This window comes from Solanum pennellii, chromosome 3 (assembly GCF_001406875.1).
Source record: "Solanum pennellii chromosome 3, SPENNV200".
NCBI classification, from domain to species: domain Eukaryota; kingdom Viridiplantae; phylum Streptophyta; class Magnoliopsida; order Solanales; family Solanaceae; genus Solanum; species Solanum pennellii.
In genome coordinates, this window is record NC_028639.1 from 60,271,848 (window position 1) to 60,297,214 (window position 25,367).

General features: G+C 31.4%; 2 protein-coding genes across 2 annotated transcripts; both read left to right on the top strand.

Moving 5' to 3' along the window:
- The first annotated feature begins 4,993 nt into the window (after nucleotides 1–4,993).
- Nucleotides 4,994–7,941, top strand: LOC107012092 (protein yippee-like). Its single transcript, XM_027915115.1, has 5 exons — nucleotides 4,994–5,217; nucleotides 6,045–6,088; nucleotides 7,293–7,401; nucleotides 7,489–7,544; nucleotides 7,632–7,941. The coding sequence occupies exons 1-5, from the start codon at nucleotides 5,122–5,124 to the stop codon at nucleotides 7,714–7,716; spliced, it is 390 nt and encodes a 129-aa protein (XP_027770916.1). The 5' UTR covers nucleotides 4,994–5,121; the 3' UTR covers nucleotides 7,717–7,941.
- A 10,278-nt stretch (nucleotides 7,942–18,219) lies between these two features.
- Nucleotides 18,220–18,903, top strand: LOC107013531 (protein yippee-like). Its single transcript, XM_027915625.1, has 4 exons — nucleotides 18,220–18,267; nucleotides 18,344–18,490; nucleotides 18,578–18,633; nucleotides 18,721–18,903. The coding sequence occupies exons 1-4, from the start codon at nucleotides 18,220–18,222 to the stop codon at nucleotides 18,803–18,805; spliced, it is 336 nt and encodes a 111-aa protein (XP_027771426.1). The 3' UTR covers nucleotides 18,806–18,903.
- Nucleotides 18,904–25,367: the final 6,464 nt, after the last annotated feature.

Sequence of the window (25,367 nt, forward strand, 5' to 3'; positions counted from 1 at the left end):
GGAGAGCAACCTGATTACAATAGCCTAAAGATGTTAGGGTATAGATGTTTTTCATGTATCTGGTGTAGCATCAAATTCAGTCCAAAAACTTATCCTTGTGTATACATAGGCTACTACAACTTACACAAAGGATATAAATGAAATCATCCCCCTACAAGAAGGTTGTATGTATCCAAACATGTGTTATAAAACCAAATTACCCTCTGTGTCTCCCAATTAATCTCAGGCTAACATTGATATTTCACCTCACCTTGCTACTTTTGTTGAATCTTTATTTAAATTGTAATTACATGATCATAATCACAATTCAGGGGAAGTACAGGCTGATAGTATACAAGGTATAAGTGAAAATGCTACTACAACAATCCATATACTTCTTGATGATTAGAGTGTTATTGACTCCTCAGTTGAAGGATCAAAGGAATAGGTCAAAGTGATGCTCCACATAAAGGTAATGAAACCTAGATTTAAGGCTCGAATTGCAGATTTAGAATCTGCTAGTGGCAATAAGGAACGGGTCGCATGTACAGGTCACAGTCAATGGTGATTTATTATCACTTTCTCTGCATCTAATTCATTAAGAAAACATTTAGAAGTCGACTTTCCCAAGTGGAATATGCTTAGTCATCATCAACAAGAAGATACTACACTACAATCAACTTCTTCAATTGATGTACATCTTACACCACAAGGACATCATATGATCACCAGACACAAGGCAAAAGAAGCCATTTGTTGCTCGCAGCAGCAAGAAGATCTTGAGGGAACCAAATACTACTGAAAAACTACTAAGCGAGAGAAATATGTATATATAAATACATATATTTTTATTCTATACACTTAAAATTATACAAAAATAGATCTTCCTCTACCATTCTCTTTTGCCTTTCTCCCTTTCTTGTTTTATACAAAAATAAATTATTCAAATTACAATGTATAATTTGTGTTGTATAAAGCAAGAGAGACATTTGATACACAAATGTTTTATTTCGATTCAATTGTATACAAATTAAAATTTTATCCAGATATACGAATATAATTATTGATTCATATACATAGTAGTTACATATATATAATTTTCTAACCGATATACATATACAATTAGCGCTTTTATACAAACGAGATGCTCGCCTATGATTTATACAAACTTGATGCCCCATAGCAAACATAGTTTGATGTGGAGCACAAATAACAAAATTGTAGCTATAGAGCGCTAATATGATTTTTATGTTTGCTAAATCTAAAATTTACTCTTAAAAATATCTTCTAAACGAAAAAGGGTTAAAAATATTTTTAAACTATGTGAAATGTACAAAAATGTCTTCTATTCATGGTTTGGTCTAAACAAATTTTTGCAGTTAATACTTTGATCCAAATATGTCTTTATTGTTACTTAATAGGTCAAAAACCCTTTTCAAATAATTATATTATTTATTTTATTTTTAACACATTATTTTTCTAATAATATTTTTAATTAGCAAATATTTATCCGACTTCAATTCAAAAAAAAAAATTCCTATCTTATTATAATTATTTTATCCTTATAGAAATAAAAATTAATCGTGTATTTACTATGATTTTAGAAATATGACATATTATTCTCTAAAAAAGCACATGAAGTTATTCTATTTTAATTAACAAAATGAGATTAAGAAGAAAAAATTATTTTCTACATTTTAATTACTTAAAGTAAATGTAATAGAAAGAAAACAAGAATAAAGTTCTTTAACAAAACATTTATTAGGAACAAAATGTGTTTAAAAATAAAAGAAATAATATGTTTATTCGAAAAATAATATTTTTGATCCATTTAGTAATTATAGAATACTTTTGGACCAGATTATCAACGATAAAGGTATTTGTACCAAAGTATTGATTGCACGTATAATGTGGTTCATAGATAATAACACCTTTAGGGGTCGTTTGGTATAAAGATCAACAGTGCAAGAATTAGTAATATCAGTGCAAGAATTGGTAATGCAGAAATTATTTTTATCAAGTGGTTGGTTCGTTGCTTCTACCTAATTTTGTGTGTGGTTTAAAACTCTATAAGAAAATTCTTTATCTAGTTATACCCTTGAGTTATTATGAGATTTTTTATTTCATATATTTGAGTCAAGGTAGATAATTGACGAAAAATATTATTTTTTATAGCCTTTTAACTAGCTAGGAGAAGGAAAATTTTATCACAACGTTCACTATTTTCTCACTTAAATTATTTGAGATGATAATGGTCATCTTAATAAATTGAAGTTAATATCTCAAAAGGTCACAACTATAAGAATTTATTAAAAAAAGTTCATTGAACATTGTTTTACATCAATAAAATCATTCAACAAAGGACCTTTATCATACAAAATCACTCTTTATCATAAAATTAAAAAACATCAAAATAAATTAAGTTATTTTTATATACATTCAAGATGCTTAAATAGCAAAAATAGCTCTTAAATTCATACGTCAACATAAGCGTAGTAGTTCGATTATAATATTTTATATTAATGGTAACTAAATTAAATAACTCATATTTTAGTCACAAATAACTCTTTTTAAATAATAAAATTTGTAAGCTAATCAATTTAAATAAATTTATAATACAAATATAAAACATAAAACCAAGAAAATAAAAGAAATGAAAGGATTTGAGGGGATATTTTTGTCTTTACGTATATCAATGCCATGGTATTAGATCCATGTATTACTAATATCACCAAATGGAAGATATTAGTTATAAACCCTATATCACCATGAAGGATGTATAACTAATCCATGAATTAGTTATACATAGGCTCAATATTCCTATCAATCATATTACTCTCTCCGTCCCATTTTATGTGGCAACATTTGACCGGACATTAAATTTAAGAAATAATGAAGACTTTGAAATGTTTACCAAATTGCCAAATAAACTCATTTTTATCTCTCCTCATAAATGTTTTAAGTACTATGATTAAAATTAACACTCTGTTTGGATCATTGTTACCCATTGTTTCATAATGTATTGTATTGTATTGTACTCTATTGTACTATATTGTATGGTAGATATAATGTTTGGTTAGATTGTATTGTTTGTTGTTGTTTAATAACATTTTAATTGTTTGGTTTGATTGTATCGCACTGTATTGTAATTTATTAATTTATTAAAATATCCTTAATTATTCAAGGGTAGGAGGTTTGACTAAATTTAAATAATTAAGGTAAAATGTAAAATAATATTTTGAAATATTATGTAAAGATATAATTGAAAAAAGAAATTAAGTAACGTGGGAACACACCAAATTGGTTGTTCCATAAAATAGGGATTTTCATTGTTACGTAACAACGAAATCTAATAATACAATACAATACATTTTAAGTAACAATCAAAGCAAACATTGTAGGTACAGTAACGATACAATACAATACAATGGATAACAATGATCCAAACATAGTGTAAGTGGAACCAACAAGAATAAAAAATGAATTGTACCTGTAAATACTTACCATATACAAGGAAATATAACATTCTTTTTGGGATCAAACAAAAAGGAAATAGTGTCAAATAAAATGAGACGAAGAAAATACTACTTAATACCAAAAATATTTATTATGGGCGACATACAATTACTGTCAGTTGTATGAGGCCTTGTTTGGCTGCCACATGTTAATGAGACCCACATTCCACTTTCATTTCATTACATTTTCTTTTCTCTTTCATTTTTAGCCCTTCTTTTTTACTTTGTATTTTTCCTCTCAACTGTTTCTTCATTTTTTTCTACTTGTTAACTCCTGATATAATTTATTTTTTTCTATGGTATTAATTTTTTTATTTTATTTTTCATTCAATATTTGTATTAAAATTCGACTATTTTAGATTCGTATTGTTTAAGACTTTGTTCGAAAAGATTTACCGTGTATAAGATTTTTTCGTATTCAAAGCTTGAATTCGAGACCTTTAGTTAAGCAAGAAACGACATCATTTGGTCCCATCATTTATTTGAGGAATAATCGAATTGGGTGTGTCGAAAATTCAAATTTAATTTTTTAATGAGTTTTAAGGAATTGAAGAAAGTTGATGAGTTTTATATATATAAACTGCGCTTTTGATATTATTAAAAAAAAATCAAATTACAAAATAAATGCAAAATAAAAAAATTGATTTCACAATTATTATTTTGCGGTTGCACTTTCCTCAATTTCTTAAAACTCATCCAAAAAATTAAATTTAAATATTTCTACGCACTCATTTTGGTATTTCCTCAAACATATGATGGTTTAGAGGATGATATTATTTCTTACTTAATTAGAAGTCTCGAGTTCAAATTTTGAATATGAAAATAATTTTTGATAGATTGTATATCTCTTCAAATAAAGCCTTACACAAATTTAAATTTTAAATATTTTAATTTTAATGCAGATGTCGGATGGAAAAAAATCAATACAAAAATAAAATTATGTTGAAAGTTACTCCCTCCGTTCGGAATTGTTTGTCATGTTGCACTTATTGAAAGTCAATTGACTTATTTTCAAAGGTAAATTAGATCACATTAATTCGATATTTTAAGAAAAAAAATTAGATATTCTAAAATTATATCAAAAATACTATAAATTATAATTTTTAACATACTAATATAATAAAAAAAATACATCTTAAAATGTTAGTCAAAGTTTTTATAATTTGACTGTAAAAATAAAAACCATAACAAATAATATCGAACGGAGGGGATAATAACAAATAGAAAAAAGCAAGAAAGAATTGGGAGGAGATCAGTAAAAGTAAAAAAGAAAAGGTTAAAATAGAAGAGAAAAGGAAATGAAATAAAATAAAATAAAAGTGGAAAGTGAATCCTATTAACATGTGGCAGCCAAATAAGTTTCATACAACTGACAGTAATTATATCCCGCACATAATAAAATTTTTCACTTAATACCACTCACAATACTAAGACTATTCCTCCTGCTACTCCCTACCAAACGAGGCCTATTCTTTTATCATTTTTGATCTTTACCATTTTGAGTCCTTTTCCTTTTTTGACGTTACTTACTATTATCTTCCAGCCGAAACATAAACTATTACCCCTTTTTGGATAACTTCTTTTCCATTTTCGTTCTTCAATTTTTTTGTGATCTCAAAAATCTTTGATGGGGAGATTATTTGTGTTGACTCTTGAAGGCAACATCTACAGCTGCAAGCACTGTGGAACACATCTTGCCCTTTCTGAAAACATTGTTTCCAAGGTTTAACTCCATCTTTTCTGTTTGATCACTCTGTTGTTGTGATTTCTTGAAATTTAATTTTGATTTTGATTTGTTTCGTTATAAAAATATTATCTTTGGCTTGATCGGTGGTTTTATTTCTAGAACTTGTTAGGGATTGTTGTTGGTCTGTTTCAGTAATTTTAGATGTATATAAAAATTGGCTAATTTATCAGTTATGTGAGCGAAGAATGTCTTAGATTGAGTTAATTTTACCCTTAAGGAGATGGGGTTTTCAGCATCAAAGATCTGGGTTTTGTGGAGTTGCTGATTTTGGAGTAAAAGGGGATTGTATGATGATTGTTTGTGAACTTATAAAAAGTAGTTATTTACTGCTGATAGCATATTAGAGGAGTTGTTTGTTGAGTCTGATACTTGGAGTATACTTGATTGACATTTTCCATTTGTTCCATGGCTGTGTGCTAGTGGCTTGAATATTCAAACTATTATTGTTATGCCCAGTCCGTTGATCAGGTCCTGATCTATTTTCTACATTTTTATCAATTTGGTGCTTGCTTGGTCTCTTCATTTTGCTTAATTTCATTGTAATGTGCATTCATGACTTTCTATGAAGAATTCCATATGACTTCTATAGCATAAAATAAGACCTCATTTTCAAGTGTTGCACCTTTGAAACTACTGTTTCTTAGAAAATTCATATGCTTTTGGATAGAGTGAAATGTTGATTCTGCAATTAATTATATTGAAGTTTATGTTACAGTCTTGTTTCAGCCCTTATATAATGTTTGTACTCATTCTGAGTCATGAAGTTATCTAACTCTATGTTTTCCTTCTAATCTTTCCTTCAGTCTTTCCAGTGCAGACATGGGAAGGCTTATCTCTTCAGGAAGGTGTAAGTCTATTTGATTCTGCACATTCAATCATCAGATATGTTTGTGACATTTTCTCATGTTCAATTTTTTAACTTGCAACATGAAAATCACAAGTGCAACTTACAACTTCTGTTGGTTTTATTCTTGTTAGAGTATCTGATTGTTGTTAAGCTTTTCTTGGCATTGATGGGACATAAGTTATTTGTAGCTTGTTTAGATGAACAAAATGATATTACGACGGTCAAGCTTATCCATACCTCTGGTACAGAAAGATGAAAAAGCTACCGTATAAATCCTCTTATTTGACTTCCACCTCTTCTTTTACTGGTGTGGAGGATACTGTTAAGCTAGAAAGTGAAAAAAGATGAAGTGTTGAAGAATTCGTGTTGGTAGTAGTTAGCCAAAATTTTCAGATTTGAAATGAAAAAAGATTTGTTTTCAAAAGTTGAGTGCAACTGGAGTATGTGCAAATTATTTGGCTTTTACTCTACGTGGTTCACATAGTTCTCAGGATCTTTGATTTTGTTATTAGCTCCGAGTCATTATTATTTTGGAAGGTCACAACCAACCTAGAGCATTTGAGCGCACCTGAAAAGTTGTGTACAAGGCAGGCTATACCCTCTAGGTTTAATTTGTTGAAGACATAATACTTTATATTTGTATCTTCATACATTTGTGTCTTAGACATTGCTCTCAGGATCTGATTTTGTTATCAGCTCTGAGTCATTATTATTTCGGAAGGTCTTAACTCATGACCAACCTAGAATATTTGAGTGCACATGAAAAGTTGACCAAGGTAGGCTATGCCTTGTAGGTTTAGTTTGTTAAAGACATGGTACTTTATATGTATATCTTCATACATTTGTGTCATTGACTATAAATTAGCACCAGAATTTGATCTATTGGAATTACTATAGAACCTAGTGGGGATTTTACCAGACTATTATATCGTGTACTTTTGAATGTATTTCCAGGAGTACAAACATTAACACATCAATATATAGAGTAACTTCTTACTTGACTTGGGTTATTTTTCACTTGGTAGCAGCATTACAATAGTTACATGGCTGAATACATATATTATGCTCCACTCGATTGCTCCTGTTCAAGAGTTTGCTCTTCTTAAACCTCTTCATTTAATTTTATCATTTAGTAGAAACATACAAAATGATAATGCACTTTGTAGTTCTGTGTATTCTATGCGCCTTTTGTTTCTTTTGACAGGGTGAATGTCACTTCTGGTGAGATAGAAAATAGAATGATGATGACTGGTATGCACACTGTGGCAGACATTTTCTGTGTCTGTTGTGGGTCAAATGTTGGATGGAAATATGTGAGTATGGAGTGATAAAATTCTATACATTGTCTTTTGGCAGTTGCTAGAAGTTTTAGTTGTTCCTAATATGGCGATTCTTTTCAGGAGACCGCCCATGAGATGAGCCAAAAGTACAAAGAAGGAAAATCAGTGCTTGAGCGGTCAGTTGATTACTTCAGTTTTCTTTAGAATTGAGTTAGGAACATATCATAAGTCCTCACTGAGGTACTTTCTTTTATACTCAACAGGTTTAAGATTTGTGGCCCTGATGGAAGCCATTACTCGGCTAGTCATGATATTCATGTTGCAGGAAGTGATGCTGATGATGTTTGATCACCATCCAGAACAAAAATTCTATCCCAAAATGTACATTCTTTAACTCACCACCCGATTAGTTCTTCATGGACCATTGGATTCTTGAATAGCTTAAGCTACTACAACTTCTTTAAGTTTGTCCTCTATTGTGTATGATAACATGGAAGCCGCCATGTGTTGTTGCAAACTGACATGACCATCTGCCTGCATTTGTTTGCAATGACAAGACATTACTAGTAGCAACCACTCTGCTTTCATTGCTTCGATCTTTCCATTGTTGTTTGGTAGCTAGATAGAGCTATGTGGGTATTAGTTATGAAGGTATTACTTATGTAGGGTTTAGTTATGCAGGTATTACTTATGCGGGTATTAGTCATGCAGGTATTAGTCAAGCAAGTAGTCTGGACATGTCTTTTTGTAATAAAACCAGGACTATAAATTGATTTGCCGTCTAGTTAGCCCTTTTCCATAACCATCCCATATCCTCCCTGAATGACTCGCATAGACCATTTAGGCCTACCTAGATTTTCCATAAGCCCCAATGTTCTATCAAGGCAGTTGCCGAACCATACTACATAGTTCTGGAAACAACAAAAGCTTAAAAAATTAGCACCTTACCCCCATCATCACATCAAAACTTGGTAGAGTTCATAGAAGTAAAACTGGTCTAGTATGGTGTGAAGTTTTGTCCACATGTGAACAGAATGATGTCCAAAACTAGCTAACATTTTTGTCCGACAATCATGGCTTTGTTGTTCTATCAACAAAAATATGACAAGAGTCGGTAGAAATTTAAGATTATTCAGCAGATTTGTGATGACCTATTATGTCATTATAGTTGTTCAGGGCGATAGTGCCCTTGTGTAGATCTCTGTGAGTCAAGAGTGTGGTAGAAATTCGAAAATGGAAAATCAAGTACGAAAATCTGCTTGTGTTTCACTATAGTGGACACTTTCTTTGTAATAACTAGATCACTATTTATACCTCATTAGTTTCAGTTGAGCAATTCATACGCTTAAAGAATCAATTTTATGGGGTTTCTAGGTAGGCTAGGTTCATAAATCTATACTAGAAAGGCAAGATTTAACGGACTAGAATTGTAGAACATTCATAATTAACTTGCCCCACATGTTGTGCCATCAAAATAATAACCCTAGGTTTCAATGGATGCATCCTATGGATATTCTTTTCAGTTCTAGGAGTAAACCAAAATATGGAAGAAATGAATGAACGGAAGACACTTACCTCAGCTTGTGCTTCCCTATAACGAACACTTCTTTAAATAGCGAGATTGCTATAACGAAGGAATGCTACATAGAGAAGGTAGCGAAGTTTCGCTATAGTGAAGGTCGGGAAACAGTAACTCGTGTTTTTAAGCTAGTTTCATTCAGATTTAATCATAACGTAATTTTTTTACCAGAGAACCCTAGAGGAGATTTTTCTAAGACTTGGTGATTTTCTCTCTTGAGGTAAGTGTTTTTGGTTCATTCATTTGTTCCTTCCATACTTCGATGTCCTCCCTGAATTTAAAGATATGCTCTTCATAGGATTTTACACATTGAAACCTAGACTTATTATTTTAATGGCACATGTGGGGCAGGTTAATTATGAACAAGTTTCAATTTTAGTCCGTTAAAACATAGAATTTTGTGAGTTTGAATGCCCAAGACCTCTGTTTGAGAAAGTAGATGATTAACGTGTTGTCATATATTGAGGATGAATGATCCTAAGGGAGAAGGATGTACACACTGGGTGTTTAAGATTATCTGTTGTCCAATGTTGAAGACTTACGAGTAACAAGCCTAAATATGAGCGTTTAATTATAATATCACTTCTGTTAAACAACATTCTATTTAAATTAAAATTTTATGACAATATATGTTTAATTTCTTCCTAAAATGTTTAAAAAAATTATGAAAATTCTTTAGTTCCACTTCAAAATTTATAACCTTCTAAATCTCACATATGAGATCTGCGGACGGTCCGTTTGTCACATTTACCGTCCATATATTCGTCATACCTCGACGATCAAAATTTGATATTTTAAATGCTCTTTGATTTCAACATGAAAAGATATTAGCTTTTACTATATTTACATTTGCTTTAGCATAGCTCAGTCAAAGCAATGAAATTTAATGACTCAAATCTAATTCAAATTTTTGAAGTGTTATCGTTGACCTTAGTAAGTCATACCAAAATTACGGGTAAAATTACTTTATATTTGGCTTTCATATAACAACAACTGAAGTTTTATCCCAATGAAAGAATAATTGTTGACACCCAATCTTATCCTTCATTCTCATTTTTTTTACGAGCTTCTTTTATTTGCGAGGCCAAAATATTTTTTAAGCTATCTTTGTCTACTTTTGTGCTAAAAATAAATGTTATATGCTTTATTTTGTTGTCATTATATTGCATTTTCTGTTAGTGAACTGAGGAGAAAAGGGATTCCTGGTGTAACATGAAATAAGTAAGGAGGTCAACCTCTTTCAAATATATGACAATGTAGTTGGACTCTCATGTTGATCCGCATGAATCATCCTTTTTATGGAAGTAAATCTTTGTCTTCTTGGCAGAGGATAGTAAGTTCCAAGTTCTATCTGAGATATTTTTATTACCATGAAATTCATAAATAAAGAATTAATGATAGGTTTTGTATTACCGTCTTTGTATTTATTCACCTTTATTAAGTACTTATGAATAATCATTTTCAAAGTTCAATTACTATCATGCTCAAGCCTTTTTACAAAATCTAGTTATAATCATATTTTTAATTTGGTTTCACTTGTATTTACATATTTTATTATTCTTTTATACTATCTTAGTTTAGTTAGTTCTGGTAGCAAAGAACTTATTGTAAGTCGAGTATATTTTCTGCCATCATATGAATTTTTCTTGCAACTTATTCGATTATCTAAATGATGTGTAACTCTCTATTCAATTATTCATACATTCTTTTTATTTGGGGTTTTTGCGTCCTAGCAAAACTACTAGATTGATTTTAATTCTTAATCACGTTTTTTCATTTATCTTGTTGTTGCTACAATTCTCATTTACCCAAATTTTCTTTTTCCTATTTGTTGGAATATGCTTTATTATAAGTTTGGTGTTTATTGGAAATAATTTTTTCATCTCTATAAATACAGATATGATATGTGTACAATCTATCTCTATCCCTCTTGAAATATTAGTTCTGAAAATTACATTTATTTTTGTTTGCAGATATTATTGTTTTTGTAATTATGTGTTTATTGTAAGTTCTTTCGATGAAGCCTTTTATATTTTTGAATGTTATCAAAACTGACCAACTGTTTAAACTAAAAAACTTTTGTGTTAGGCATGAATATCAATTTCAAATTAAAATGATTCACTAACTTTTATATTGGGAAAATTGATTAGTGTAAAGTTACACCATCTTTAAATAAGATTCACATTTCACAAAGCACATTCAAGTCATGTAGAAAAATAGTACTAAGATAATTAATGAACTTTGATAAAATAATCGCCCAATGTATGTTTTTGTTAACTATGTCAATCTATTTTAGCATCTTGTCTCGTTAGTCTATTTATGTGAAAACCTTTCTTACTTTATTTTTTAAATTAATAAACTTTTAGGACATACATGTTCTAACTTCTAAATACTTTTTATATTTACATCACTTTGATTTCAACCATGACAAGTGGAGTCGTAAATGTGTGAAGCATAGCTTAAAAGGAATCGTCTCTCCATGCTGGGCCAGGTACGTACTGGCCTTTTAGGAAATGATGATACATGACAGGCTATAGTCGACTTCTTTGATGAAGCACATATATAACTTTATAAAAATAAAGCACTTGTTACTCCATTCTTTTTCAATTTTATATATTACCATTTTAAAAGTTTCAGAAACTAGAGAACTTTCATTATATGCTAATATATCCATATACTCTCGTATAATCTTAATACCAATTTATTTATATATATTTCATTAAGAATCTTTTCTTCTTGTTTTAAAGCGTTTCAAAGAGTTGATCATAAAAAATGAAACAAAGGGAGTAACATCTTATTGGGCCCGGGGCACAGGGAGAGACATCTTCTAATGGGGAGTATTAGTAGTTCAGATGAGGAACTATCATTGTTTCTAGAAATGCGAAGAAGGGGAAATGATAGAAATAATAATCGATTTCTTCAAAAATTCAATGAATTTGATCCCCTTGGTAAGTTCTTTTTTTGGTTCTTCTTCCATTTATTGACATTTCTTTGTTCAAATTGACAGCATAAAGAATAAATTTCCAGTTGAAGTTTTTTTGTAGGTGCATTTTAACTTCAAGTTCCAAAAATATTTTGAGTCTTTATGGACATCATATAAATGTGTCCAACTAGTGAGAAATTAGTGATTTCAGCTTCATAACCTAAAGTTCATGTATGTAATTTTTTTTCAATCCTATCTTATTGCAGGATCAAAAAGTGGTAGTTCACCTGCATTTAATATTGCATCAGCTGCACCCCTTCAGAAGACTCGTACGGATGAGTTCCTTAATGCTGACAATGATACAGCGGATTACGATTGGTAATTTGTTTCTTCTTCTCCTTTCCAAGTATGTGATTTTTTGAGTTGTTTAATTGTTTCTTTTAGCTGCTTATGTTGATTTTTGACATCATAAGTTTCTTTATCCAATTTAATCTTTTTCACCATGTAGTTTATAAATTGGCTTAAGTCATAAGCAGCCCCTTAAAGTTGTCCGCAAAATTCACTTAGACACCTTAATTAATGCTTTTATCTATTGAACACCTCTAGAACTTTGAATTGATACCTCTTGAGCCATTTTTTGCCTATGTGGCATTTTAAGTGTGTTCACGTTTGATGAGCGCGTGAAAGCTCTAATTAGACACTTTTTTTTTAAAAACAATAATCCTCTTTCTTCTTCCTTGTGTTTGTCACGTCACTTTTCCGGCGACCACCATTGTTAATCATACTCTCCTTCTTTTATTCTTTTTTTCTATTCACTTATCTCCTATACATTAATGATCATTTTATTTTTCCAAATTTGTCATTATTGTTGCCATCACATTCATTCCTTTCTCCTCTTTTGAGCAACCACCACCACTTTTACCATTAAGGCTGCCGCTTGGTTGTTATTTTGCCAGACTAAAATTGCTTGAATCTAAACTTGTCATTGTTGATTTATATTAAAGAAGAAGAACAAAAAAAAAACAATGATCGGCAGTTGATGAGTAGCTAGGAAGTGGACTGTTAGAATTTTTTTTTTTTAATTTAATGATCAACCATTCATACAAAAGAAGTACAAGAAAAAAAGATTAATTGTTGACCTTCCTTTTTCAGAATTGAAATTATTTACATTGAATTAACTCAATTACACCATTAATTGTTGACTTCACTTAAAAAAAATTTAAACCTGAAACAAAGAGGACATAAATGAAGAAATTGAAGAAGGATCGGTTTGCAAGAAGGTGATGGTGGCGACAACAATGGTGGTTGTACGATGGCGTTTTGAAAAAAGAAAATTGAAGCTGATGGTAGAGGTGGAAAATAACCTAAAAATAATTTTTCCTTTTCTTTTCATAATATTTTGTTGTTATTTTGATTCAAGATGCCACATGTATGTTGTTTATCGGTGAATTTGCCACGTCACCATGAATGTATTACACTCTTTTTATACTTTTAGCTGATTGTCAAAATAATGCTTAGATGGTTCTAATTCAAGTTGGAATAAGTGTTCAATAGCTACATGTCATAGTTGAGGTGTCCAAGTTAAATATGCGGACAACTTTAAGTGGTCATCTATAACTTAAGTCTTATAAATTCTTTAGGGAAGTATTGATGAGTTGATTTCTCAAATGGTAACCATTTCTTCTTTATTCCAATTTTTTCAACAAGAAAGTAGTATTGATCTTTTTAGAGTTCTTAAGGACATTGATCTTCCGTCTTGCTTAAGGATATATCTCTTTCCTTAGACTCGATAAGGAGAGAATACACCACTTGGGTGGAAGGGGAGTCCAGGGTTTATTTTACATGGACTTGGCTTCAAAAGGGATGTTTCTTTTGATAGTAAATGGAAAATTAACCTTGTTAATTTTTTGGCGATGTCATTTTTCTCTGTGCTTTCACATAAGAAGATGAGAATAATAACAATTAGTTGAGTGACCATCTCGGAAATTAACTCAAATATTGATGCACAAGTTTGCTTGAATTATCTTACCTACAAAAGTTCACCTTGTTAATTTTTCGGCAATGTCATTTTTCTCTGTGACTTCACCCAAAAAGATGGAGATAACATGTTATGGTCCCTATTATGGATCTAGTTATGGGATGCTGCAACATAAAAAGTTTTCTTCTTATGACCATTGATGTTGGTTCGTTAATAGAGAACCTGCAATCTCTTGAGTTACAGTACTCAAAAACTTAAATGAATTTTTTTCTTACATATCCTAAGACAAACAAATAGTTTAAATACAATACTTAAAAGAGATAACTACTCCTATAAATTAGGACATGACTTCCTAACATTACTGAATTAAAAACTGCACTATTAAAGAAAAATGACTACTACTAAAAGGAAATGACTACTGCTAAAAAGAAATAACTAATGTTGTAACTATTGGATGACTAATGAGTGATAAAATTACTCTCTTTCTTCAAATCGCGCTTGTCCTCAAGCGCTAAATGCGGTGAGAAATCTGGTGTCTTGGATTGACTTCGTCTATAAAGTCAATCCAGAATAATTTCTTGCATTGATGACCTCAGGTGAATGGTTTCATCACAATTGAAACAAAGTCCCTTAAGTTGCCTCTCCTCCATTTCAGAACTGTTCAGTTTCTTCACAAATCTGACATGTTGTTGAGGTGAGAAACTTGTTGTTTTGGATTTGGCAATCATCTAACGATTGTGAACAAACGGGTTGTTCCTTGCGTTCATAAAGTCGAGATAAACTCATCGCCGTAGCCAAATCTGGAGGATTATGCAACTCAACCTCAATTGTTATATAATCAGCTAGACCACTGATATAAAGTCCAATTTTTTGCGACTGAGTGAGTGTACCAGCCCGCAGAATTAATTAATCAAACTTTCCTTGGTAATTTTTCACAGACCCTATCTGGCATAATTTAGCCAATTCTCCCAATTTTTTACTTTTAATTGGTGGCCCAAAGCGAATGTTACATTGATGTTCGATTTCATCCCAAGATGGTTGAGAAATATCTATCTCTAGTTGAAGAAACCAAAGTTGTGCATTGCCTTCTAAATGAAAAGAAGCAAGTCCAATCTTTTCTTCTTCTGGATTTTGTTGGTGCCGAAAGAAGTGTTCACATCTGTTCAACCTTCCCAAAGAGTCCTCTTGGCCATTAAATCGTGCGAAATCCAACTTTGTATGTGAGAAATGATGAAACTTCCTCCTACTTTTGAATTTGACCCTCCTACCCCTTTATTTTTTCCCTTCCAAACGCGATGCTGACTTGTATTTTCATTTGAATCAGAAGCAACCTTAGAATTCTCTAAATCCTTTGCGAGTGCATCCAAACGAGCAATTTCTTAAAACTCATCCAAAAAATTAAATTTAAATATTTCTACGCACGCACTCATTTTGGTTTTTCCTCAAACATATGATGTTTTAGAGGACGATATTATTTCTTACTTAATTAGAAGTCTCGAGTTCAAATTTTGAAAATGAAAATAATTCTTGATAGATTGTATATCTCTTCAAATAAGGCCTTACACAATTTTAAATTTTAAATTTTAATTTTAATGCAGATGTCAGATGGAAAAAAATCAATACAAAAATAAAAATTTGTTAAATGTTACTCCCTCCGTCCGGAATTGTTTGTCATGTTGCGCTTATCGAAAGTCAATTGACTTATTTTCAAAGGTAAATTAGATCACATTAATTCGATATTTTAAACAAAAAATTAGATATTCTAAGATTATATGAAAAGTACTATAAATTATAATTTTTTGCATATTAATATAATAAAAAGATACATCTTAAAATGTTAGTCAAAATTTTTATAATTTGACTCTAAAAATAAAAAACATGACAAACAATATCGAACGGAGGAAATAATAACAAATAGAAAAAAGCAAGAAAGAATTGGGAGGAGATCAGTAAAAGTAAAAAAGAAAAGATTAAAATATAAGAGAAAATGAAATGAAATGAAATAAAATAAAAGTGAAAAGAAGGTCCCATTAACATGTGACAGCCAAATAAGCTTCGTACAACTGACAGTAATTATATCCCGCACATAACAAAAATTTTCACTTAATACCAATCACAATACTAATAATAAGACTTTTCCTCCTCCTACTTCCTACCAAACGAGGCCTATTCTTTTATCATTTTTGATCTTTTCCATTTTGAGTCCTTTTCCTTTCTTGACGTTACTTACTAATATCTTCCAGCCGAAACATAAACTATTACCCCTTTTTGGATAACTCCTTTTCCATTTTAGTTCTTCAATTTTCTTTTGATCTCAAAAATCTTTGATGGGGAGATTATTTGTGTTGACTCTTGAAGGCAACATCTACAGCTGCAAGCACTGTGGAACTCATCTTGCCCTTTCTGAAAACATTGTTTCCAAGGTTTAACTCCATTTTTCTGTTTGATCACTCTGTTGTTGTGATTTCTTGAAATTTAATTTTGATTTTGATTTGTTTCGTTATAAAAATACTATCTTTGGCTTGATCTGTGGTTTTGTTTCTAGAACTTGTTAGGGATTTTTGTTGGTCTGTTTCAGTAATTTAGATCTATATAAAAATTGGCTAATTTAAATCAGTTATGTGAGCGAAGAATGTCTTAGATTGAGTAAATTTTACCCTAAAAGAGATGGGGTTTTTAGCATCAAAGAACTGGGTTTTGTGGAGTTGCTGATTTTGGAGTAAAAGGGGATTGTATGATGATTGTTTGTGAACTTATAAAAAGTAGTTATTTACTGCTGATAGCATACCATACAAAATTCCTGCTTACTCCAGTTCTGAATTAGAGGAGTTGTTTGTTGAGTCTGATACTTGGAGTATACTTGATTGACATTTTCCATTTGTTCCATGGCTGTGTGCTTGTGGCTTGAATATTCAAACTATTATTGTTATGCCCAGTCCGTTGATCAGGTCCTGATCTATTTTCTACATTTTCATCAATTTGGTGCTTGCTTGGTCTCTTCATTTTGCTTAATGTCATTGTAATGTGCATTCATGACTTACTATGAAGAATTCCATTTGACTTCTATAGCATAAAATAAGACCTCATTTTCAAGTGTTGCAGCTTTGAAACTACTGTTTCTTAGAAAATTTCATATGCATTTGGATAGAGTGAAATGTTGATTCTGCAATTAATCATATTGAAAGTTTATGTTACATTCTTGTTTCAGCCCTTAAATAATGTTTGTACTCATTCTGAGTCATGAAGTTATCTAACTCTATGTTTTCCTTCTAATCTTTCCTTCAGTCTTTCCAGTGCAGACATGGGAAGGCTTATCTCTTCAGGAAGGTGTAAGTCTATTTGATTCTGCACATTCAATCATCAGATATGTTTATGACATTTTCTCATGTCCAATTTTTTAACTTGCAACATGAAAATCACAAGTGCAACTTACAACTTCTGTTGGTTTTATTCTTGTTAGAGTATCTGATTGTTGTTAAGCTTTTCTTGGCATTGATGGGACATAAGTTATTTGTAGCTTGTTTAGATGAACAAAATGATATTACGACGGTCAAGCTTATCCATACCTCTGGTACAGAAAGATGAAAAAGCTACCGTATAAATCCTCTTATTTGACTTCCACCTCTTCTTTTACTGGTGTGGAGGATACTGTTAAGCTAGAAAGTGAACAAAGATGAAGTGTTGAAGAATTCGTGTTGGTAGTAGTTAGCCAAAATTTTCAGATCTGAAATGAAAAAAGATTTGTTTTCAAAAGTTGAGTGCAACTGGAGTATGTGCAAATTATTTGGCTTTTACTCTACGTGGTTCACATAGTTCTCAGGATCTTTGATTTTGTTATTAGCTCCGAGTCATTATTATTATGGAATGTCACAACCAACCTAGAGTATTTGAGCGCACCTGAAAAGTTGTGTACAAGGCAGGCTATACCCTGTATGTTTAATTTGTTGAAGACATAATACTTTATATTTGTATCTTCATACATCTGTGTCTTAGACATTGCTCTCAGGATCTGATTTTGTTATCAGCTCTGAGTCATTATTATTTCGGAGGTCTTAACTCATGACCAACCTAGAATATTTGAGTGCACATGAAAGTTGAACAAGGTAGGCTATACCTTGTAGGTTTAGTTTGTTAAAGACATGGTACTTTATATGTATATCTTCATACATTTGTGTCATTGACTATAAAATTAGCACCAGAATTTGATCTATTGGAATTACTATAGAACCTAGTGGGGATTTTACCAGTCTATTATATCGTGTACTTTTGAATGTATTTCCAGGAGTACAAACATTAACACATCAATATATAGAGTAACTTCTTACTTGACTTGGGTTATTTTTCACTTGGTAGCAGCATTACAATAGTTACATGGCTGAATACATATATTATGCTCCACTTGATTGCTCCTGTTCAAGAGTTCTGTTCTTCTCAAACCTCTTCATTTAATTTTATCATTTAGTAGAAACATACAAAATGATAGTGCACTTTGTAGTTCTGTGTATTCTATACGCCTTTTGTTTCTTTTGACAGGGTAAATGTCACTTCTGGAGAGATAGAAAATAGAATGATGATGACTGGTATGCACACTGTGGCAGACATTTTCTGTGTCTGTTGTGGGTCAAATGTTGGATGGAAATATGTGAGTATGGAGTGATAAAATGCTAGACATTGTCTTTTGGCAGTTGCTAGAAGTTTTAGTTGTTCCTAATATGAAGATTGTTTTCAGGAGACCGCCCATGAGATGAGCCAAAAGTACAAAGAAGGAAAATCAGTGCTTGAGCGGTCAGTTGATTACTTCAGTTTTCTTTAGAATTGAGTTAGGAACATATCATAAGTCCTCACTGAGGTACTTTCTTTTATACTCAACAGGTTTAAGATTTGTGGTCCTGATGGAAGCCATTACTCGGCTAGTCATGATATTCATGTTGCAGGAAGTGATGCTGATGATGTTTGATCACCATCTAGAACAAAAAAATTCTATCCCAAAATGTACATTCTTTAACTCACCACCCCATTAGTTCTTTATGGACCATTGGATTCTTGAATAGCTTAAGTTACTACAACTTCTTCAAGTTTGTCCTCTATTGTGTATGATAACATGGAAGCCGCCATGTGTTGTTGCAATCCAACATGACCATCTGCCGGCATTTGTTTGCAATGACAAGACATTACTAGTAGCAACCACTCTGCTTTCATTGCTTCGATCTTTCCATTGTTGTTTGGTAGCTAGATAGAGCTATGTGGGTATTAGTTATGCAGGTATTACTTATGTAGGGTTTAGTTATGCAGGTATTACTTATGCGGGTATTGGTCATGCAGGTATTACTTATGCGGGTATTAGTCATGCAGGTATTAGTCAAGCAAGTAGTCTGGACATGTCTTTTTGAAATAAAACCAGGACTATAAATTGATTTGCCGTCTAGTTTGCCCTTTTCCATAACCATCCCATATCCTCCCTGAATGACTCGCATAGACCATTTAGGCCTACCTAGATCTTCCATAAGCCCCAATCTTCTATCAAGGCAGTTGCCGAACCATACTACATAGTTCTGGCAACAACAAAAGCTTAAAAAATTAGCACCTTACCCCCATCATCACATCAAAACTTGGTAGAGTTCATAGAAGTAAAACTGGTCTAGTATGGTGTGAAGTTTTGTCGAGATGTGAACAGAATGATGTCCAAAACTAGCTAACATTTTTGTCCGACAATCATGGCTTTGTTGTTTTATCAACAAAAATATGACAAGAGTCGGTAGAAATTTAAGATCATTCAGCAGATTTGTAATGACCTATTATGTCATTATAGTTGTTCAGGGTGATAGTGCCCTTGTGTAGATCTCTGTGAGTTAAGAGTGTGGTAGAAATTCGGAAATGGAAAATCAAGTATGAAAATCTGCTTGTGTTTCACTATAGTGGACACCTTCTTTGTAATAACTAGATCACTATTTATACCCCATTAATTTCTGTTGAGCAATTCATACGCTTAAAGAATCAATTTTATGGGGTTTCTAGGTAGGCTAGGTAAATAAATCTATACTAGAAAGGCAAGATTTAACGGACTAGAATTGAAGATCATTCATAATTAAATTGCCCCACATGTTGTGCCATCAAAATAATAACCCTAGGTTTCAATGGATGCATCCTATGGATATTCTTTTCAGTTCTAGGAGTAAACCAAAATATGGAAGAAATGAATGAACGGAAGACACTTACCTCAATAGAGAAAAACCCCAAGTCTTGGAAAAATCTTCTCTGGGGTTCTTTGGTCAGATATTTTACATTATGACTAAGTACGGACAAAAACTAACATAAAGACGCGAGTTACTGTTTTCCGACCTTCTCCGTAGCGAAAATTCACAACTTCGTTATGATCATGCATACTTCCTATTTGATAAAATCATCTTTAAATAATTGGTTAAACCTTCTAAAAAGGTAAAATTATGTGAGTTTGAATACTCAAGACCTTTGTTTGAGAAAGAAGATGATTAATGTGTTGTCATATTTCGAGAATGAATACTTCTAAGGGTAAGATTGTTCGTCGTCTCATGTTGAGAACTTACGGGTGATGAGTCTAAATATGAGAGTTTTATTACAAAACCACTTTTGTTCAATATTTCTTTTTTGATGACAAGGGAAACCCGCAACCGCTATCCTTTGGGTGCGCACAGGGTAAAATCCCCCCTCTTATGCATTAGCTCGCAAATCAAATAGGATAGGTAACCCGCACTAGCAAGCCTAAAATGCCTATAAATTTATGAAAATTCTTTAGTTCCACTTGAAACTTTCTAACTTCTTAACCTCATATATGATTAGACATGCAGACCATTCTCGTTTCACATGTATAGTCTGCATATATGTCATACCTCAACGATCTAAATTTGATATTTTTTTTAATTTCAACCTTTTTGACACTTTGTACACGATAAGAAATTATTGGGCAAAAGATATCTGATTGGCTTTCATACGGTCACAATTCAGATAAAAGTGTGAAGTTTTGTCCAAATGAAAATAATGAAACCAGAATGATGTCCAAAACTAACTAACATTTTTGTGACACTCATGACTTTATTGTTTTATCAACAAAATATGACAATTTGCATTAAATAACATACTCATTATCCTCACTATAGAAAACTCTCCCTCAACGAAGTTTCAGTAGATAACAACTATTTGACTACAATTAAGATTATTAAGCAAATACGTAACGACTTTTTCCATCGTTATGATTGTTTAGGCGATAGTACCCTTGTGTAGATCTCCGTGGGTTAAGAGTTGGTAGAAATCTTAAAATGGAAAATCGAGTGTGAAATTCAGCTTGTGCTTCCCTATATTGAACACTTCCTTAAATAGCGAGATTGCTATAACGAAGGAATGCTACATAGAGAAGGTAGCGAAGTTTCGCTATAGTGAAGGTCGGGAAACAGTAACTCGTGTTTTTAAGCTAGTTTCATTCAGATTTAATCATAACGTAATTTTTTTACCAGAGAACCCTAGAGGAGATTTTTCTAAGACTTGGTGATTTTCTCTCTTGAGGTAAGTGTTTTTGGTTCATTCATTTGTTCCTTCCATACTTCGATGTCCTCCCTGAATTTAAAGATATGCTCTTCATAGGATTTTACACATTGAAACCTAGACTTATTATTTTAATGGCACATGTGGGGCAGGTTAATTATGAACAAGTTTCAATTTTAGTCCGTTAAACCATAGAATTTTGTGAGTTTGAATGCCCAAGACCTCTGTTTGAGAAAGTAGATGATTAACGTGTTGTCATATATTGAGGATGAATGATCCTAAGGGAGAAGGATGTACACACTGGGTGTTTAAGATTATCTGTTGTCCAATGTTGAAGACTTACGAGTAACAAGCCTAAATATGAGCGTTTAATTATAATATCACTTCTGTTAAACAACATTCTATTTAAATTAAAATTTTATGACAATATATGTTTAATTTCTTCCTAAAATGTTTAAAAAAATTATGAAAATTCTTTAGTTCCACTTCAAAATTTATAACCTTCTAAATCTCACATATGAGATCTGCGGACGGTCCGTTTGTCACATTTACCGTCCATATATTCGTCATACCTCGACGATCAAAATTTGATATTTTAAATGCTCTTTGATTTCAACATGAAAAGATATTAGCTTTTACTATATTTACATTTGCTTTAGCATAGCTCAGTCAAAGCAATGAAATTTAATGACTCAAATCTAATTCAAATTTTTGAAGTGTTATCGTTGACCTTAGTAAGTCATACCAAAATTACGGGTAAAATTACTTTATATTTGGCTTTCATATAACAACAACTGAAGTTTTATCCCAATGAAAGAATAATTGTTGACACCCAATCTTATCCTTCATTCTCATTTTTTTTACGAGCTTCTTTTATTTGCGAGGCCAAAATATTTTTTAAGCTATCTTTGTCTACTTTTGTGCTAAAAATAAATGTTATATGCTTTATTTTGTTGTCATTATATTGCATTTTCTGTTAGTGAACTGAGGAGAAAAGGGATTCGGCGGGAAGAGGAGTGTAACATGAAATAAGTAAGGAGGTCAACCTCTTTCAAATATATGACAATGTAGTTGGACTCTCATGTTGATCCGCATGAATCATCCTTTTTATGGAAGTAAATCTTTGTCTTCTTGGCAGAGGATAGTAAGTTCCAAGTTCTATCTGAGATATTTTTATTACCATGAAATTCATAAATAAAGAATTAATGATAGGTTTTGTATTACCGTCTTTGTATTTATTCACCTTTATTAAGTACTTATGAATAATCATTTTCAAAGTTCAATTACTATCATGCTCAAGCATTTTTACAAAATCTAGTTATAATCATATTTTTGATTTGGTTTCACTTGTATTTAACAAAATCTAGTTATAATCATATTTTTAATTTGGTTTCACTTGTATTTACATATTTTATTATTCTTTTATACTATCTTAGTTTAGTTAGTTCTGGTAGCAAAGAACTTATTGTAAGTCGAGTATATTTTCTGCCATCATATGAATTTTTCTTGCAACTTATTCGATTATCTAAATGATGTGTAACTCTCTATTCAATTATTCATACATGCTTTTTATTTGGGGTTTTTGCGTCCTAGCAAAACTACTAGATTGATTTTAATTCTTAATCATGTTTTTTCATTTATCTTGTTGTTGCTACAATTCTCATTTACCCAAATTTTCTTTTTCCTATTTGTTGGAATATGCTTTATTATAAGTTTGGTGTTTATTGGAAATAATTTTTTCATCTCTAAGAAATACAGATATGATATGTGTACAATCTATCTCTATCCCTCTTCAAATTTCAGTTCTGAAAATTACATTTATTTTTGTTTGCAAATATTATTGTTTTTGTAATTATGTGTTTATTGTAAGAACTTTCGATGAAGCCTTTTATATTTTTGAATGTTATCAAAACTGACCAACTGTTTAAAGTAAAAAACTTTTGTGTTAGGCATGAATATCAATTTCAAATTAAAATGATTCACTAACTTTTATATTGGGAAAATTGATTAGTGTAAAGTTACACTATCTTTAAATAAGATTCACATTTCACAAAGCACATTCAAGTCATGTAAAAAAATAGTCCTAAGATAATTAATGAACTTTGATAGAATAATCACCCAACGTATGTTTTGTTAACTATGTCAATCTCTTTTAGCATCTTGTCTCGTTAGTCTATTTATATGAAAACCTTTGTTACTTTATTTTTTAAATTAATTAAACTTTTAGGACATACATGTTCTCACTTCTAAATACTTTTTATATTTACATCACTTTGATTTCAACCATGACAAGTGGAGTCGTCAATGTGTGAAGCATAGCTTAAAAGGAATCGTCTCTCCATGCTGGGCCAGGTACGTGTTGGCCTTTTAGGAAATGATGATACATGACAGGCTATAGTCGACTTCTTGGATGAAGCACATATATAACTTTATAAAAATAAAGCACTTGTTACTCCATTCTTTTTCAATTTTATATATTACCATTTTAAAAGTTTCAGAAACTAGACAACTTTCATTATATGCTAATATATCCATATACTCTCGTATAATCTTAATACCAATTTATTTATATATATTTCATTAAGAATTCTTTTCTTCTTGTTTTAAACCGTTTAAAAGAGTTGGTCATAAATAATGAAACAAAGAGAGTAACATCTTATTGGGCCCGGGGCACAGGGAGAGACATCTTCTAATGGGGAGTATTAGTAGTTCAGATGAGGAACTATCATTGTTTCTAGAAATGCGAAGAAGGGGAAATGATGGAAATAATAATCGATTTCTGCAAAAATTCAATGAATTTGATCCCCTTGGTAAGTTCTTTTTTTGGTTCTTCTTCCATTTATTGACCTTTCTTTGTTCAAATTGACAGCATAAAGAATAAATTTCCAGTTGATGTTTTTTTGTAGGTGCATTTCAACTTCAAGTTCCAAAAATATTTTGAGTCTTTATAGACATCATATAAATGTGTCCAACTAGTGAGCAATTAGTGATTTCAGCTTCATAACCTAAAGTTCATGTATGTAATTTTTTTTCAATCCTATCTTATTGCAGGATCAAAAAGTGGTAGTTCACCTGCATTTAATATTGCATCAGCTGCACCCCTGCAGAAGACTCGTACGGATGAGTTCCTTAATGCTGACAATGATACAGCGGATTACGATTGGTAATTTGTTTCTTCTTCTCCTTTCCAAGTATGTGATTTTTTGAGTTGTTTAATTGTTTCTTTTAGCTGCTTATGTTGATTTTTGACATCATAAGTTTCTTTATCCAATTTAATCTTTTTCACCATGTAGTTTATAAATTGGCTTAAGTCATAAGCAGCCCCTTAAAGTTGTCCGCATAATTCACTTAGACACCTTAATTAAAGCTTTTATCTATTGAATACCTCTAGAACTTTGAATTGTTGACCTTCCTTTTTCAGAATTGAAATTATTTACATTGAATTAACTCAATTACACCATTAATTGCTGACTTCACTTAAAAAAAATTTAAACCTGAAACAAAGAGGACATAAATGAAGAAATTGAAGAAGGATCGGTTTGCAAGAAGGTGATGGTGGCGACAACAATGGTGGTTGTACGATGGCGTTTTGAAAAAAGAAAATTGAAGAGCTGATGGTAGGGGTGGAAAATAACCTAAAAATAATTTTTCCTTTTCTTTTCATAATATTTTGTTGTTATTTTGATTCAAATGCCACATGTATGTTGTTTATCGGTGAATTTTCCACGTCACCATGAATGTATTACACTCTTTTTATACTTTTAGCTGATTGTCAAAATAGTGCTTAGATGGTTCTAATTCAAGTTGGAATAAGTGTTTAATAGGTACATGTCATAGTTGAGGTGTCCAAGTTAAATATGCGGACAACATTAAGGGGTCATCTATAACTTAAGTCTTATAAATTCTTTAGGGAAGTATTGATGAGTTTATTTCTCAAATGATAACCATTTCTTCTTTATTCCAATTTTTTCAACAAGAAAGTAGTATTGATCTTTTTAGAGTTC